The sequence below is a fragment of the Oncorhynchus gorbuscha genome, linkage group LG05 (genome assembly GCF_021184085.1).
Source record: "Oncorhynchus gorbuscha isolate QuinsamMale2020 ecotype Even-year linkage group LG05, OgorEven_v1.0, whole genome shotgun sequence".
In the NCBI taxonomy this organism is placed as follows: domain Eukaryota; kingdom Metazoa; phylum Chordata; class Actinopteri; order Salmoniformes; family Salmonidae; genus Oncorhynchus; species Oncorhynchus gorbuscha.
Window position 1 is genome coordinate 24,208,607 of NC_060177.1, and position 18,285 is coordinate 24,226,891.

At 42.9% G+C, this 18,285-nt stretch overlaps 1 protein-coding gene across 1 annotated transcript in view; it reads right to left on the reverse strand.

Annotated features, from left to right (window-relative positions):
• LOC124035716 (protogenin A-like) overlaps positions 1-18,285 on the reverse strand; it is a 45,602-nt gene that overhangs the window by 4,009 nt on the left and 23,308 nt on the right. Inside the window, exons 10-17 of the mRNA XM_046349316.1 lie at positions 17,796-17,984; positions 3,417-3,512; positions 3,110-3,296; positions 2,559-2,686; positions 1,776-1,946; positions 807-983; positions 389-509; positions 116-257 (exon numbers count right to left, since the gene is read on the reverse strand). Of these exons, the coding sequence (XP_046205272.1) occupies positions 116-257; positions 389-509; positions 807-983; positions 1,776-1,946; positions 2,559-2,686; positions 3,110-3,296; positions 3,417-3,512; positions 17,796-17,984 (1,211 nt within the window). The remainder of the gene's footprint in view (positions 1-115; positions 258-388; positions 510-806; positions 984-1,775; positions 1,947-2,558; positions 2,687-3,109; positions 3,297-3,416; positions 3,513-17,795; positions 17,985-18,285) is intronic.

Consider the following 18,285-nt stretch of genomic DNA (forward strand, 5'->3'; position numbering starts at 1 on the left):
AATTAGCAAATATCTGAATATCTCTACATTGGTTATTTTCCATGTACTTTGGAGACATAATGCAAGAGGAAATGTTAGAGGAAAGGAAGGGCGTAATAGAGCCATATCCCCTTACCTTGGCATCAATGAAGTGGTCTGCTCTCATCATTGCCACCATGACATCAGGATTCTCAGCCTGGCTCTCAGAGCCCAGGTGGGCCGAAGCTGAGGGGACCTGACCATCCTCCTGCCTGATGGCTTTAGTAGCTGACGATTTCCTGTCAAACAATCCTACAATATTAATATAGAAATAACAGCAGAGGTTCTATCCAAATCAATGGGGCAGTCAGAAAAGTAATGTCATATCAAATGACAACAAAAATCACATTGAATCTGTTAAAATGGTTACCTGTTTTTGCCTCTGCAGACAAGGATGAAGGCACAGATGATGCAGATCAGTGCAATGCAAACCCCCACAATGATACCTGTCATTGACTTCTGGTCCAGGTGGTAGAAGCCACCAGAGAACACTGCAAGGCAGTTGTCACAAGTGATGAGACAGCCACTGGAGACATACACTCTTATCTAGGCTCTGTGTGGGTACTACATCTCCACACTGTGTATCAAAATCAATACAGCTGGCAATCACCTCCCCTGACATTCACAGAGATGTATTACAGTGTAAATAATTTAGCAGGAGACGAAGGCTGCAGGCCAAGCTATTGAATTTGAATTACATCTAGTAGGTCAAGTGACGACAACAAGAGGAATCCTGTCATGAAAGTCAATGAAAGAAAGACCAAGTATGCACCACATTAGTCACTAACCTGTAGCTGAGCCATGGGAGCGCCTGGGGTTGTGACCAGAGGTGGAGCCATCGCTCTGCACGGCCAGTTCCACGGTGTGTGAAAACGGCCCGTCTCCCATATCATTAGACGCAGACACCTTGACCAGGTAGATGTTCCCCGGCTGTAGGTTCTCCAGTAGAGCCATGGTGATGCTCCCTATCAACGAGAAATAAGTGATTAGTGACCTATGTCAACCCATTTGAGCCTCCGCAATAAAAGGAAATGGACATGTGAATATTGTTTCAACACGCCCACCACCCAGCTCCCCCACCACCCAGCTCCCACTGAGGTGAGGTCTCAGCAGTAACGGTTGGGGTGACAGGGTTGATTTACAGTGGTGGGGGGCTGGAGCAAGGCAGGATGGCTTTGTGAACAGCCTCACTTTTGACCCCCTCACCTGTGGCTTAGAAGGAAAGATCAGATGCCTCACATTTCCTGGAGTCATCTGCTCCCAATTACGCCTATGCTACCCATAATCTGTGTTCTTTACCCAGGAGCTGGACACTCTCAGCTGGCCAGTATTACTTACTGCCACACGTCAGGCCTTTGGGTACACAAAGCATATGTGTGTGTTGCTATGGCCACATTAACTATATGGTAGTAGTCCATAGTGACTACAGCACTCTTGACCAGTGTGTTTCAGGTTGAATGATTATAATCTTGAGGAGAATGACAATATTGGACCTAAAGCCATAAAGACAGATGCTACCCAATGCTAAAAAAAACAACTAAGTATATAATCCATCCTTTGATAAGACAACTGGAGGGGGTTATCTAAGAACAACCAGAGATCTCAAGGACTAGTAACAAATACAGAAATGGAAGGGAGGAAGAAATGAGTTGATTTCCAATGGCCTGTATGGTGTGGAGCTGGGGCAGGGCTCTTTGTCTCTGCAGCCCAGTTTAGGCTGCAGCTACTCTCTCCCTCTTTCTCCCTCTTTGGCTCACCTTCTCTCTGCAGCACCTTCCACTCTCCAGCTACCCAGGCCTTCCTGGAAGCGTAGAGGATGGTATAACGTGTCACCGCCAAGTTGGGCTCATCTGGAAGTTTCCATGACACCAGCGCTGTGTCGCCCTCGATCAGAGTCACTTTCACACCTGACGGTGGCAGAGTAGGTGCTGAGGAGGAAAAAAATGCCAGTTTTACCCCTGAGGCTAAATCGCTGATGAAGATGTACAACTGTCATATATAAAATTTTAAAAATGGATCTTCGTAACTGGTAATGAGTTGAGGAATACTGAAAATGTAAGTTTGAACCAGGGCCTACACCATAGCGACATTTCAATCAGAGTAGGTTCTTTGATGTCACTCAAAAGGACAACTATATCTCACAAGCTATGGCCCTTACTTATGATCCCTTTCCCTAGAGATGTGTAATAATGCAGTGAGAGTGGCATATAGACTACTGAGCAGTTCAATTAATTTTCTCCTGTGTCTTTCTCATCCTTTCATGAGCAAAACATCATTGGAGGGAAAATGAGAGCTCATTGGCAAGGATCTGTCAAGTGATTGCGCTCTAGTTGTGATTTGTTTGCAGAACGCAGAGCCTTATGGATACGTGACTGCGAGAGTCCTGGTGAGATAAGCAGTCTTAAGACACTGGAATTATTGTGCCTAAGTATTCTATTTCAGTAGGCTAGGAAATACCATCGGAGCCCAAAAAAGGGTGAGAGAATATTCTATTCATCTATACAGCATGTGCTGCTGTATGAAGCCATGTTGGTGCTCACCTTCAGGCAGAGTGCTCTGGTAGACCACAGGGCTCCAGGGGCTGGACAGTTGGTCAAGGTGCAGGCGGACTGCAAACTCATATCTGGTGTTGGGCTCTAAGTCCGGGACCAGAATGTTCTTCTCAGCACTGTAGAGGAGAACCACAGTAATAAAAATGAATTTACAGTTGAAGTTGGAAGTTTACATAGCCAAATACATTTAAACTCAGTTTTTTTTACAATGCCTGACATTTAATCCTAGTAAATATTTCCTGTCTTTGGTGATCCTATTTATTTTAAGAATGTGAAATGTCAGAATAATAGGAGAGTGATTTATTTCAGCTTTTATTTCTTTCATCACATTCCCAGTGGGTCAGAAGTTTACATACACTCAATTAGTATTTGGTAGTATTGCCTTTAAATTGTTTAACCTGGGTCAAACGTTTCAGGTAGCATTCCACAATAAGTTGGGTGAATTTTGGCCCATTCCTCCTGACAGAGTTGGTGTAACTGAGACCTTCTTGCTCGCAAGTATGAAGTATGAAGAGGAAGGTATTATATAGGACACTCACGTCTGCAGGTAGAGTACCAGGGAAGCGTTCTGAAGGCCCACAGGGTTACAGCGGATGGTGTAGTTGACGATCTGGCTGGAGGTGAAGGCTGGACGCCCCCAGTGGAGGAACACGGCAGACGAGCTGTTGGCCTTGGCGTACACGTGGTGAGGGGGTGGCGGAGGGGGCACCATACGATCACGGACCGCTGATACACACAGAAAAAAAAGAATGCTAGAGGTACTCATGCATCGAAGGATTGATAACTTATCATAACTATCATCTATCATTATAGACAATGGTTGCTTGCATTAAGTGAAGAACTTACAGACACATCCAGGTGTGCTGATAGTCTGGTCTGCCTGGTAGCCATCTCCTATGAAACTGAACGCCAGGAGCTTCACATGGTACTTCTTCCTTGGGTCTAAAAATAACAACATTTACATATCTTTCACTGTAAACCTATGGGTATAGTATACATCATATCATAGACATTCACCTCAAATTGACCAATGTGATCTACAGTGGAAGTGACTGTGTCTGTCTACTGGAGGGCATTACACTGAACCAGAGGCTGTGTGATTTCTCCAACCAGTAGGCTGTGAGAGTGCTGGATCAGAAAGAGAATGGCTGAGAGGTCATTGAGGTTTGGCTGAGAGGTCATTGAGGTTTGGCTGTGGAGCTCTGCGACAGATGCTGAGTGCTGGGAGCCCAGTCCCTAGGTCAGTTCCTGCCCTTCTCAGGGCAATGAGGCACACAATAGAGGAGCTCCTCTATCCATCACTCTGCCTTTTCAGGGAGAATAGGGGAACCCTTCCCCCACCCAGGGCTGCTGGCCAGTGGTCAGTCCTATTCAGTTCCAGGACAGGGGGGTTAAACCACAAGACAATGCCCCCCTAGGAAAGACAGAGCGGTCAATCACATGGCCAGAGTCAGTGGCCTTACAGACCCCATGTAGAACAAACGCTGCTAAGTTAAATGTTCTCTCTGTACCCAACAGGCCACTGATAAAACGTTCAGGCCAAACACTATCCAAATGTTTCACTTCATATCTGCATTGATTGGTTAATTTGTCTCCTAGACTACGATCTCTTGTCATCCTGGAATAACCAGTTTACTGTGCATGACATATTCAGATAAGGAGGATAGGGTTGGAAAGGTAATACTTCATCATGTTATTGTGTTATTACCTTGTTTTGTGCGAAACAATAGTATAGCTGTATTGGGTGAACCGGCTGCAGTGTATTAAAATATCATTACACAGGCAATTACAGGAAGCTCCTGCTCCAACCTAGAGGACCTTGCTGAAATAGCTGAGGATCTATCAAACTAATGGCTTACAGCCTCTTATGCATGCCAAGGCTCTTCAATATGTCACCCATCATTACACACACAGTAGGCAGAGGAATCTGAGCAAATTATCTTCAATCTGTGAGTGCTTATTCAATACGTTTATTTTGAAAACACTGGGACATATTGATTTGCATTTCAGTCATCAGTTGTCGAAACAGCACTGAAATACAGTCTAGTCTAGAGGGAAATGAACTACTGCACGGCCGTACATGAGATCTTACAGCACATCATAGGCCTACGTAAGAGGCTGTGGGATGACACATCATTATCCAACTGAAGAGGGGGGTAAGTGTAGTAGGCTGTATAGAACGTCACCTATACTTTACAGAATTATACAGCTAGATTGCAGTACTTCATGAGAAGATGTACAGGTACTAATAACATAACTAGTATCAGTGGAATAGTGAGCACCAGTAACCGAAAGGTTGCTGGCTCGAATCAACGAGCTGACAGGGTAAAAATCTGTTGTTCTGTCCCTGAGCAAGGCAGTTTACCCACTGTTCCCCGGGCTCCGAAGACGTGGATGTCGATTAAGGCAGCCCTCCGCACCTCTCTGATTCTGAGAGGTTAGGTTAAATGCAGAACACATATTTCAGTTGAATGCATTCAGTTTTACAACTGACTAGGTATCCCCCTTCCCTTTCGTCATGGAACAGTAATGCAGTGAAGAACATGACCACTAGGTTGTGCTCCAGGACACATACGTTGAGAGGAGCACAGGAGTGTGGATACAAACTGAAGTCATGCCTATCCTCAGTTCCAGTCACCGAAGCAGTCATTTATGAGTTCTACGTTACTTACAGTTTCTGGGATCATGTCTCAGAGACAAATAAAAGGTAGTCAGTTAAAAAATGTATTGTTTTTTGCCCTACCACTAGACAGCTAATTCAAATAACCAAAGCTTGATGATAAATTGGAATCAGCTGTGTAATACTAGAGCAAAAAAACTAAACATGCACCCAAGAGGGGCCCCAGGACCGAGTTTAGGAAACCTTAAATTAGACGATCTAAACCCAAGGGTAACCCATGTTGTTCATCTGACAAACTGCTAGAGGATCATATTCACTGCATGTGTGTGAAAAATATGTTGTAATGGTGAGCAGGCTTTATATCTTCAAAAGAGTTGAACAGTTCAAAAAGCAATTACAGTCATTGTGAAAAATCCAACCACTTTGTTGAACAACCATCTCATCATGTTTACTATGCTCCAGAGTTAAAACAACTGTTTTTTCTAGGATCGGTCTGAGAGCCTTGAGGCTATGGGAGGGTCCAGAGGGTGGAGTCAGGGCTGTGGGAGGCAGGGGGATGGGCAGGAGGATTGTCCGAGGGGTGTGGTTTGAGCCACTAAGACCCCTAGCCCCGAGGACTTTCAATGGAGCCAGCAGGTCAGGCCTAGATAAAACTCAGAAGGAATCTGAGGTCATGGGTGTGGAATACGAGTTGAGCCTCTTTTTTTCTCTCTCAGAATCAGTTTCCTTTCTCTGTGCCCTAAGCCTTAATGGGGAAAGATAAAGAAGGGACTTGGAGGAGGGGAGGAAAAACTACTTAAAAGTGTCTTAAAAACGATGTGGTATCCTCTATAGATTAGATACAACAGCTTAGAATTGGATCAAAGGAAATATTACTGATAATATGATTGCATAAAAATATGAAGATTCTCTCTTTATTTTTCTACATTATAGATGGGTCAATGACTAGGCTACTGTAGTAATTTGTTACAGAAAACATTTAGTTATGCTAATGAGTTCTTGTTTGTTGAAAACAACAATATGAAAATAGCTGCACATATTTGTGAGGTTCCTATATCTTTACTTTCTCTAGTAAAAGACAATGAATTAGTGTACACTAGCATAGCTCCCTCCTGTCCCATGTCCACAGTCAGGCTGACCAGCTTTGGACAGTCCCAGAGGCTTTTGTTCAGCCCCAGTGTCCATCTATGAAGAGGAGCAGTCAGGGTCTCACAGTCCCACCCCTGCCCAGCCACACAGCACAATGGGCCTGTAGTAATTACGCAGGAGAGGGGCTGCGAGAGGGGGCAAGCTTTGACATCTGGGCCATGACCTTTGACATGGAATCTGGGCAAGCTAAATCCTGCCAAAGGAGGGGTTATGGACACTGCTCTTAAGGGGTGGGGGTGGGTGGTGGAGAAGCAGGGGAACTGAGTAGAAAAGGGGGAAAAAACAAAAATAATAAGAGACAAAAATAATAAGTCACTTAATAGGTGATGATAAATAGTGCCAATAGGAATTAATGGTGAAGCAAGAGAGCAGAACTCTTCAATGGGCAATTTCATAGCCTATATAATGAAAGCATGATTAGATATGGCGAGCTCAATTGTTCAGCTTAACTGCTCTTTGTAAACTGAGGAGTGACCTAAGGTTATACTTTGTTTTCTGACCTAGAATAAATTCAGAACTTGCAAATGTGATTGAACTTCCAAAAGGAAATGTATTGAGGTGTTAATTTTAAAATCTGTGAGTAATACACATGGTTTGGGTAAGGTTATCAGGGATCTCCATGGTTGAAGATAAGAGATGTCCACACAAACCTCCCCCTCTGTATGGAGTCAACCATGCTTGCACTAACCGCCAACCCTGGTCAAAAGGAAATGTGTGTTAGCCCTGGCTCATTCAACAACACCAAATCCCTCACAAAGATAAGATATGCTTCAGTTGCCACATAATAATGGGCAATAATCCCCCTGTGTGTAGATTCAAGGCCAAATGTTTCTTCTTAGATATCACAAAAACAAACCACTCAAACTTGTTGTGCCTTACTCACTTTGCTTGAGAAAAGTTCAGAACTAATTTCCTCAGAATAATACACTATCTGCCTAACCCTGCCATTGCTTAAAGATACACCAAAGTGAAGCTGGTTCATTTTCCCGTCAAGCCTGTTGGGTTAATCTTGCAAGGCTTTGCTCTCCCCATAAATTATGATGCCAGTTTGTATTTGAGGGGAAATTCTTGAGCTGTTTGTGGTCACCTGATTTTTTTTACAGCCGTTTTGCAGATCCTGCAGGCCCCAAAGGCTTTGTTCTGCCCTGAGAATGGCCCCCCAGGCCACAGCAAGAAGGGTCTGAGCCAGGGCCATAAATGTCAACTCCCACACTGATCCACAAAGCAGCATATATCATAGGGGGAGCACATATCTCCCTCTGAGAGATTGAGCGAGACACACACACACAGTTTATTGATGTAGTGGGCTCACTAATACCCATCTATCTTTTATCTGACACCAGGCATGCAATAACTAATGTTTTCCCAGAGAAAAGACCACTCCACGATGGGCAAGGTGGCCCCAAGCTATGAGATAAATCTACTACCGTACACCCAGTCCTGGTGCCAACAGGTATGGGAGGTATGTCAACCATGACTATGCCACAGGAAGAATAAACATGAATGGGAGGGCCTCAGTATTTCAACACCATGTCATTTATACACTGAGCTACAACCTTTCACATTCCTAACTTAGAGAGCCCTTTCAGTCATTTGGAATGGTCTTAAGAGATCATTTAGTAATAGCCAGAGCAGAGCTGGTCTGTTTCTACTACAGATTCAGAACTCAACCACGTCTTTTTTTCTGTTAGAGAGGTATGTTATTTGTGCACTTTAGAGCAACATTGACTCAATAATACAGTAACGGTTGGGTTGTTGTCTTTACCACATCAAAGCTAAGTGAATTTAGGTCCCTGGGATCTGAAATACTTAAAGTCACTCAGTGAGATTGGTGTTGTTCATAATCCCTGACTGATCGAACACATTCTCTAGTCTGTGTGTGGTTTCCAAACCAGTGTGACTGTCATAAGTCACAAGTGTCCTTGGGTGAAGTAAAGAGTTAAATCCTCTGTTAATTGCATTACTATCAGAGACATTACAGCGTAATCCTTTATCCTAGATAAAATCCAATTCATATTTTAATTGATGCTCCATGTTGCTCTCTACTTCAGACATGCCATGGAGGGTAAGTAATATTATTATGAGAAGTATCCAGAGTGTTTTCTAATGGATAAAACGCTTAATCAATTCAATAGTAAGTAGGCTGATTAAAAGTCAGTTAGAAAACAATGTCCTATCGGGCACAATATGTATACCACTGTTTATGTTTGTTATGTGACTGGTTGTTTTCTTGGTTGCAGAGCAGCCACCTCTGCTCATCAGGATAGTTTATTAAGGAACATAAGTCATGGTTTGTCACTCAAACAACAGTGAACAAAATCAATAGGGAAATGCCCTTTCCCACTGCTGTTCTGTCCTTGGAAGGTTAAATCAAGACAAGGCAAACATGGACATTAAAGCAGACCCAAATTGTTGAGAACACCCCGTTTTAATTCAAATACCCTGTTTGGAGATGTGGGTCACCTCCACGAAAATAAAAAAATACTTAACGTTACACTTCTCATACTGGTTTATTATCTATGTCACACTAAACTGACCAAAGCATATATCCGAAGGGAAAGCTGAGTCAAGTCAGTATTTTTATCTGAAGCTGTCTCACTGCTTAACGCGCCACTTACTGAAATCAACGTTGTAAAAATGTGGTGACATGAACTGAAATCGAACCTAAACCTCTCTGACACTGACAGTAATACGTGACAAATTCAACTACGGTGTCTCCTCTCCAACAGGAAGTCTCTCCCCTGAGGGGGGAAACCTTAGGGAAGATAAATGAGATGCATACTTCTCTTCAACATGTCATACTACAAGTCACATTCCATGGATACAGTGGGGCAAAAAAGTATTTAGTCAGCCACCAATTGTGCAAGTTCTCCCACTTAAAAAGATGAGAGAGGCCTGTAATTTTCATCATAGGTACACTTCAACTATGACAGACAAAATGAGAAGGAAAAAATCCAGAAAATCACATCGTAGGATTTTTAATGAATTTATTTGTAAATTTTGGTGGAAAATAAGTATTTGGTCACCTACAAACAAGCAAGATTTCTGGCTCTCACAGATCTGTAACTTCTTCTTTAAGAGGCTCTTCTGTCCTCCACTCGTTACCTGTATTAATGGCACCTGTTTGAACTTGTTATCAGTATAAAAGACACCTGTCCACAACCTCAAACAGTCACACTCCAAACTCCACTATGGCCAAGACCAAAGAGCTGTCAAAGGACACCAGAAACAAAATTGTAACCCTGCACCAGGCTAGGAAGACTGAATCTGCAATAGGTAAGCAGCTTGGTTTGAAGAAATCAACTGTGGGAGCAATTATTAGGAAATGGAAGACATACAAGACCACTGATAATCTCCCTCGATCTGGGGCTCCACACAATCTCACCCCGTGGGGTCAAAATGATCACAAGAGGGGAGCATGTGATGCCGCGGAGCTGAGAAGACGTTGACAAACCGAGCTCTTCAAAGTTATTCTATTTTTACCTAAATAACAACGTTGAAACAATATTCTAACAACGGCTGATAAATTGTCAAGTACTTACCTTCCCAAATAGCCATGGACCTCCGACCAAGAGGCAAGAAGGACGACCAAAACGTTGTTGATTCCCAAGATAACGATAAGGCTACAGCTAGCAAGATTAGCATTAGCCCTCATAACTCAGACGACAGTTCCAGACTGTTGCTCTCAGAAGCCTCTTGCGAGCCTGCCGACATGCTGGCTACTCTCCTCCGGGAAATTCAGGATGGTAACAGAGGTCTTTCTCTGAAAATTGATAAGAAATCGGCTGAACTCCATTCTTCCATTGACGACCTGAAATCCTCCATGAATGATCTCCTTTTGAGAACGACTGAGGCAGAGTTGCGCATTAGCACAGTTGAAGATACCATCGCTAGACACGACCAGGTCTTGATACAACTGCAAAAGGACAATGCCTACCTCAAAAACAAGGTAGATCAGATGGAGAACCAGAGTAGACATAGTAATATCCATGTGGTGGGATTGAAAGAGGACAGCGAGGGCCGTGACCCGGTCCATTTCTTCACTCAATGTATCCCGGAGGTCCTAGGCATAATCAACTTCACCAAGCCGCTGGAAATCGAACGCGCCCACAGAACATCAGCGCCGAAACCCCGGCCAGATGAGCCCCCACGAGCCGTCCTGATCAGGTTCCTCCGTTTCCAAGACAGAGAGAAGATACTGCAACTCGCAAGAGCCAAAGGGGACATCACATCGATGGAAAGAGGGTCAGCCTTTTCCCAAATATGAGCGCGGATCTCGCCAGATGCCGCAAGCAGTTCAGACCTGCCGCCAAAGCACTGAAGGAGAAGAACATCACCGGCTACCTCATCCACTCTGTGCGGATGAAAATCAGTACAAAGGCCGAAGCCATCTCTTCAACACACCGGGAGAGGTGCACACTTTTCTCAAAGAACTGAGCAACGTCCGAGCCAGGACGGTCTCTCTGGGTGATAAAATTCAGTTTGTTTGTTTTCTCTTATCCGGATTGAACTGCTGGTATCTCCCGGTCACTATAATTGATTTGTACATTTTCAACTAACCGTATCTTCCCGGGGTGAGTTCTATTACATTTACAGGAGAGTATATTTTGGTTTAGTCCATATCTACTGGGCGAAGCAATAAGTGGGTTTAGGCCCACTGCTTTCCCCCTCATTTATGTTAATCTTCCGAAAAGAGACTCAAGCATCCCTTACCGTGGGCAGTAAATATTCAGCCATAAATATCTATTCACAACATTTGTTTTCAATTTAGAGAGTTCGCAGTTTTTAGTTTACGCCAAGGTTTAGCTAGTAAGAGCAAGATGGAAAGCGAGCAGCAACGTATCTCTACAAGTGTATTCATGTTTGATTGTTGGGATTGTTGTTTTAGTCTGACAATCGGGGTGGGTGGGATTTTTCTTTTTTTCTTCTTCCTTTTTTAAAATGTTTATTGTTTCCTTCTTAAAGAGACACACAGGTCACTTTTGTGCTCAAACCAAAGTTGAAACATTTCCTAATTATCTGCATATGATAGATTTCTATTCAGTTACATATTTGAAACCCAACCTATGCTTAATCCACTAAAATATGTCACATTCAACGTAAAAGGTCTTAACAGCCCGATTTAAAAGGAAAAGAGTCTATACATACCTTAAGAAATTAAAGGCTGACATTGTGTTTTTACAAGAAACACATCTTACAGCCAGTGAACACAAGAAATTGAAGAGGGAATGGGTAGGACAAGTTTTTGCATCCTCTTTTAACTCCAAAGCAAGAGGAACTGTAATTTTGATAAGTAGACACATCCCCTTCTGCGTCAACAACACCATCTCTGATACCTCTGGCAGGTTTGTTTTGGTGCAGGGGCATATTTTTTCAGAGTCTTGGACCCTATTGAATATTTATGCTCCTAACTTCGATGACCATATGTTTATTCAGAATGTCTTCCTTCAGGTTGCTCAAGCACCACCAGGATGGCTACTGGTTGGAGGAGATTTTAATTTTTGCTTAGATACAGTTCTTGATAGGTCTTCTGATAAACCCTCACTTCTTACCAAAGCCGGCAAGCTCACCATGTCATTCATGAAAGATCTCAATTTACTAGACATCTGGAGACAGTTGCACCCACAGGATAGGAACTACTCTTTTTATTCACACCCACACAAGACACACACACGCATAGATAACTTTTTTACTTTCGACACAACTCTTTCATAGAGTGTTAGATGTCGAGTATCTCCCCAGATTGCTTAGTGACCTTTCTCCTCTGGTATTATCAATCTCCATTCCTACCAAGGTAAATGGAGCATATAGATGGAGACTAAATGCTACACTCCTAAAGCAACCTGAATTTTGTGCATTCATCAAAGAGCAGATCAATATTTTTACCTTGACAAACAAACCCTCTGCTCCTGACAGCTTCATTCTTTGGGACACATTGAAGGCCTATCTGAGGGGACAGATTATTTCCTATACTAAAGGGCTGAAGAAAAAACACGGTGCGGAACTGAGTGCCCTTGAATCTGAAATCTCTGAGCTAGAGAAAACCTACCAAAGAGGCCCGACTAAAGATCTATACAGGCTTTTGGTAAATAAAAAACTTAAATCTAATATTCTGAACACATATCAAGCTGAGAGGGTCATCACTAAATCAAAACAGCTTTATTATGAGCTTGGAGAGAAAGCTCACAAAGTATTGGCATGGCAACTGAAAGCAGAGGAAAGTAAGAGGACAATTAATGCCATAGAAACTCTTACTAATGAGATATCTTTCGAACCAACTGAAATTAATAATACTTTTAAGAAATACTATGAAGACCTCTACACTTCCCAATCAAGCGATGATCTATCAGAGATCGACTCCTTTCTCTCCTCTCTCAACCTCCCATGCCTGTCAGGGGAAGACAGCGAGCGCCTGAGTGAACACTTCTCAGTTCCTGAATTGTTGGAGGCCATTAAATCCTTACCTTCTAATAAATCTCCTGGGGAGGATGGCTTCCCTCCAGAGTTCTATAAAGAATTTAGGGAGCTGTTGGTCCCCTACCTTATGGAGGTACTTAAAAAAGCCAGAGAAGACAACTGCTTTCCAGAGTCCTCCTCTCAAGCAGTGATTACTGTAATCCACAAGAAAGGGAAAAATCCGCTAAAGTGCGCCTCCTATAGACCAATCTCTCTCCTTAACACAGATTGTAAACTGGTCACCAAGATGCTATCTAAGAGACTGGAGTCATGTCTTCCCCTGTTGGTCAACCCAGATCAGACTGGCTTCATAATTAATAGATTGTCCTCCAATAATCTCAGAAGGTTCTTTGATATAATTCACCTTGCTAACAAAAACAAAATACCTAGTGTCGCAGTCTCCCTCGACGCTGAAAAGGCCTTTGATAGGGTTGAATGGCCATACCTCTTTCGCGTCTTGGAAAAGTTTGGTTTAGGTACCGTGTTTGTAAATTTGATAAAATCACTCTACAAATCTCCTAAAGCTAGGATTGCTACCAATGGGATTACTTCCTCCTCTTTCCCTCTTTATAGAGGGAACAGACAAGGTTGCCCAATTAGCCCCCACCTCTTTGTCCTCGCCATCGAACCGTTGGCTGAGGCTATTAGAACGTGCCCTGACATACATGGCTTTGAGGTGGGCCCCCATACCCATAAATTATCACACTTTTTGCGGACGACCTTATCTTATTTCTAACAAACCCAGAACACTCCCTCTCTCACTTGCAGATCCTACTACAGTGTTATAGTTCTTTCTCTGGATATAAGGTCAATTTTGATAAAAGCGAAATCTTACCGTTGTCTGTCTTTGACCATCATACCATCAAGCACAAGTTTCCTTTTAGATGGTTGCCTATGGGCTTCACATATTTGGGCATAATGGTGGATGGTAATCTGAACAACCTCTATAAACTCAATCTGGCCAGTTTGTTGCAAAAGGTGGAGGTTGACCTTTGTAAATGGATGGACTTACCTCTCACTCTACTGGGTAGAATCAATGTAATTAAAATGAATGTCCTGCCCAGGTTTCTATATCTGTTTCAATCTCTCCCTATCCCTGTTCCCGCAGCATTTTTTTCCTCTCTCGACAAGCTGACCAGACAATTTATCTGGCACGGCAAAACCCCTAGGGTTGGCCTGGATAAACTGACCCTTGATTACAGTCAAGGGGGCTTAAACCTCCCCAATTAAACCTCCCCAATTCTGCACAGTCTAGGTTTCTGGCTCAGAGGTTTGACAATGGTCCCTCTCCCTCATGGTTGAACATTGAAAAGCTTGAGGTAAATGATGACACTGGGGCAGATTTGTTTTACAAATGGGACAGAAAATCTATAAAAAACATCACAGACAACCCTTTAACCATACATTCTGTCCTGGCATGGTGCAAACTGCATGAGCTGTTCGGACGAGGGGGATTCCTTTCCCCTAAAACCCCTTTATGGAACAATAGATTGATCCCTATGTTTTTCCAGAATAGTAACTTTAGACCATGGTCTGATAAGGGGATCACTCTTCTAGAACATTATTACAAGGAGGGAGTTCTTATGTCTTTTGATTAGCTGAAACAGAAATACCACTTGCCTAACAGGGACTTCTTTAGCTAACTACAACTACGAAACTTTATTAGGGTGACTCTCAAGGGACAATGGAACCTACCTAAGATGACACCTATTGAACAACTCTGCCACGCAGACCAACCACTGTTCAAGACCATTTCCTGTGTTTACAATGCTCTTATATCAGGACTAACACTGCCTGGGCTAGATAAACCCTGATTTAGATGGGAGAAAGATCTGGGTATTGATCTTGATGAGGATCTATGGAGTGACCTATGCAGGGATGGGGTTACATCCACATTGAACTACAGATACAGACTGATCCAGTTGAATGTCCTCCATCAGCTCTATATCACCCCAACTAGACTGCACAAGTTCAACGCAGATATCTCCTCCCTATGTTTTAGATGTGGCTCAGATGAAGGAACATTCCTCCATTCCACTTGGCAGTGTTCAAAACTACACAGTTTCTGGCAGGGGGTATGCAATACCATATCCTCAATTCACGGGGTTGCATTCCCTTTAGACCCGGAGGTCTGTCTACTGGGTAACTTTGCTAACACCAATCTTAGGCAAAGCCATACTATAAAGCTAACAGAAATATTGCTAGCGATTGCCAAGAAATGTATTGCCTTGAAATGGAAATTGGATTCCTCCCTGCCAGTTGCAATGTGGCTATCGGAAGTTAATAGTTGTTGGAGAAAATCACTTACTGCTTGAGGAATAAGTTAAAGACATTTTACAGAATTTGGCAACCTTTTATTGACTATATGGAGAATCTCCCCCCACATCTCATTGATTGAATCTATATATAATCCTCACATAAAGTTTCACACGTAACGTATAATATGTAGCCTACGGCAGGTGATCCAATGTCTCGTTATTTTTATTTTTTAAATATTTTTTTCCCTTATTGTATGTTTATTTATATAATTATAATTATATTTTATTTTTGTTACGCTCGTCTGTTACTGTCACTTTGTCCTATCGTTGTCTAATATATTTTCACTTTTGTTTTGAATGTTCTTAATTGGAAAATGCAAAAATAAAATGTATATTTAAAAAAAATTGTCACAAGAACGGTGAGCAAAAATCCCAGAACCACACGGGGGGACCTAGTGAATGACCTGCAGAGAGCTGGGACCAAAGTAACAAAGCCTACCATCAGTAACACACTACGCCGCCAGGGACTCAAATCCTGCAGTGCCAGACGTGTCCCTCTGCTTAAGCCAGTACATGTCCAGGCCCGTCTGAAGTTTGCTAGAGAGCATTTGGATGATCCAGAAGAAGATTGGGAGAATGTCATATGGTCAGATGAAACCAAAATATAACTTTTTGGTAAAAACCCAACTCGTCGTGTTTGGAGGACAAAGAATGCTGAGTTGCATCCAAAGAACACCATACCTATTGTGAAGCATGGGGGTGGAAACATCATGCTTTGGGGCTGTTTTTAAGGGACCAAGACGACTGATCCGTGTAAAGGAAAGAATGAATGGGGCCATGTATCGTGAGATTTTGAGTGAAAACCTCCTTCCACCAGCAAGGGCATTGAAGATGAAATGTGGCTGGGTCTTTCAGCATGACAATGATCCCAAACACACCGCCCGGGCAACGAAGGAGTGGTTTCGTAAGAAACATTTCAAGGTCCTGGAGTGGCCTAGCCAGTCTCCAGATCTCAACCCCATAGAAAATCTTTGGAGGGAGTTGAAAGTCCGTGTTGCCCAGCAACAGCCCCAAAATATCACTGCTCTAGAGGAGATCTGCATGGAGGAATGGGCCAAAATACCAGCAACAGTGTGTGAAAACCTTGTGAAGACTTACAGAAAACGTTTGACCTCTGTCATTGCCAACAAAGGGTATATAACAAAGTATTGAGATAAACTTTTGTTATTGACCAAATACCTATTTTCCACCATAATTTGCAAATAAATTCATTAAAAATCCTACAATGTGATTTTCTGGATTTCTTTTCCTCATTTTGTCTGTCATAGTTGAAGTGTACCTATGATGAAAATTACAGGCCTCTCTCATCTTTTTAAGTGGGAGAACTTGCACAATTGGTGACTGACTAAATACTTTTTTGCCCCACTGTATGTATTTACAGAAAAGCTCAGCTACAAGTGGTGAGGGGCTGAATTTGGTTGACTCTTGGTCATTTAAGTCTCTTTTGTGGCCCTTAAAGCCTAACACAATGAAAGCCTTTGATGTGAATTCTCCTCCAAATGCTCTGCTCACAGCAGTCATAAAACACACCATAAATCTGCTCCACAATAACAGCTTCCCTCTCCTCTAAAGACAGTCCTGGAATACACTTCTGCCAGCTATTCTATCAAACAAGCACATTTGAGGTCATTAAACTGTTTCAATGAGAAACTAATGAAAAACCAAGGCATAGTAAGTGTGTTTTGGTGATATCTATCTATGTCACATTACTACAACTTGTTTGTCCACTATGTTCATTATTCCAGGAGGAAAATGTGGTTCATGAGGAAAAGGAGAATGCACACAAAGCCAGACTTCCTATGTTCTTTCTCTTATCTCTCCAATAGGTTTTACCTCAAGCTTTATAAAAATACTCTATTTTGAAAATAATTATCCATTCAAAACAACATATATTTCATAAAGTACAGCACTTTAAAACCTACTCAACAATATAGCATTGTGTTATTCTAAACAACAGCTGGTGGCAAAATGGAGGAAGTTTCAGCAGTCATAGTTATCGCCCCTATCACAGTAAGACCACTCCATGACAAAACACATACTGTAGCAAGAAAACAAAAAGGTAAAAAAGGACACATACTGTATTTACCCACCATTCCCCCCTACGCTTTCTAATCCTGGTCTAGTACCAGAGCTTCCTGATTCAAAATTCAGCTGCTGGCCACCTGGCCGACCTCCTCTGGCCACAGATGGTCAGTTGTCCACTGCAGTGGTGTGGGACTCCCTTTCCTTCCACACTCTCCAACGTGACAAAATGAATTTGACCCAGAGGCCAGAGAACCAGCATATGCCCAACACCCCTTCCTTAGTCCCAGCAAGCAGCTATTTCTAAAGCTGTTGGGGGGGACATACATTGGAAACCAGGCCAGGGCCGTAAGGTCATGGGGGGTTGGCTTCTATCTGGACCTCTGGACATGAGCCCCCACAACTCACATGAAAAGACTTTGTCCTTCCCAAACTAATGGGATTTTCTGATCCTAAAAAGACCTTAAACATGCCTGGTGAGGACATGGAAAATGTTTTTTAAGAGCATCTTTGATCTTAATCAAATTTAAGGAGGACTTTCATTGTGTAACCATGCATTGACTAGAACATATTCTTAATCTTGCAATTGAAATCCAAAATCAAGACAAATGTCATCAGCAACAATGAGATCATAGGTGCCTCTATGTGGAGTCTACTCACCTAGGCCTCCAATGGTGTGCCTGTTGTCCTGGACACGCAGCTGAATGGGGGAACTCTCAGCCTGGCTCTCCTCGTGGTAGAACAGCCTGTAGCCCTGGATGCTGACTGAGTTTCCTGGTGCCAGCTGCCAGCGCACTATGATGGTGGTGCAGTTCAGAGGCTCCAACTGTAGTTCAGGGGCCAGAGGCACTGTGAGGAGACACGAAGAGAGATAGACCTGTGGTTAGAGGCACTGTGAGGAGACATGAATAGAGAGATATCTGTGGTTAGAGTCACTGTGGGGAGACATGAAGAGAGAGAGATCTGTAGTTAGTCACTGTGGAGAGATGAAGAGAGAGAGAGATCTGTGGTTAGAGACACTGTGAGGAGACATGAAGAGAGAGAGATCTGTAGTTAGTCACTGTGAGGAGACATGAAGAGAGAGAGATCTGTGGTTAGAGGCACTGTGAGGAGACATGAAGAGAGAGAGAGATCTGTGGTTAGCGTCACT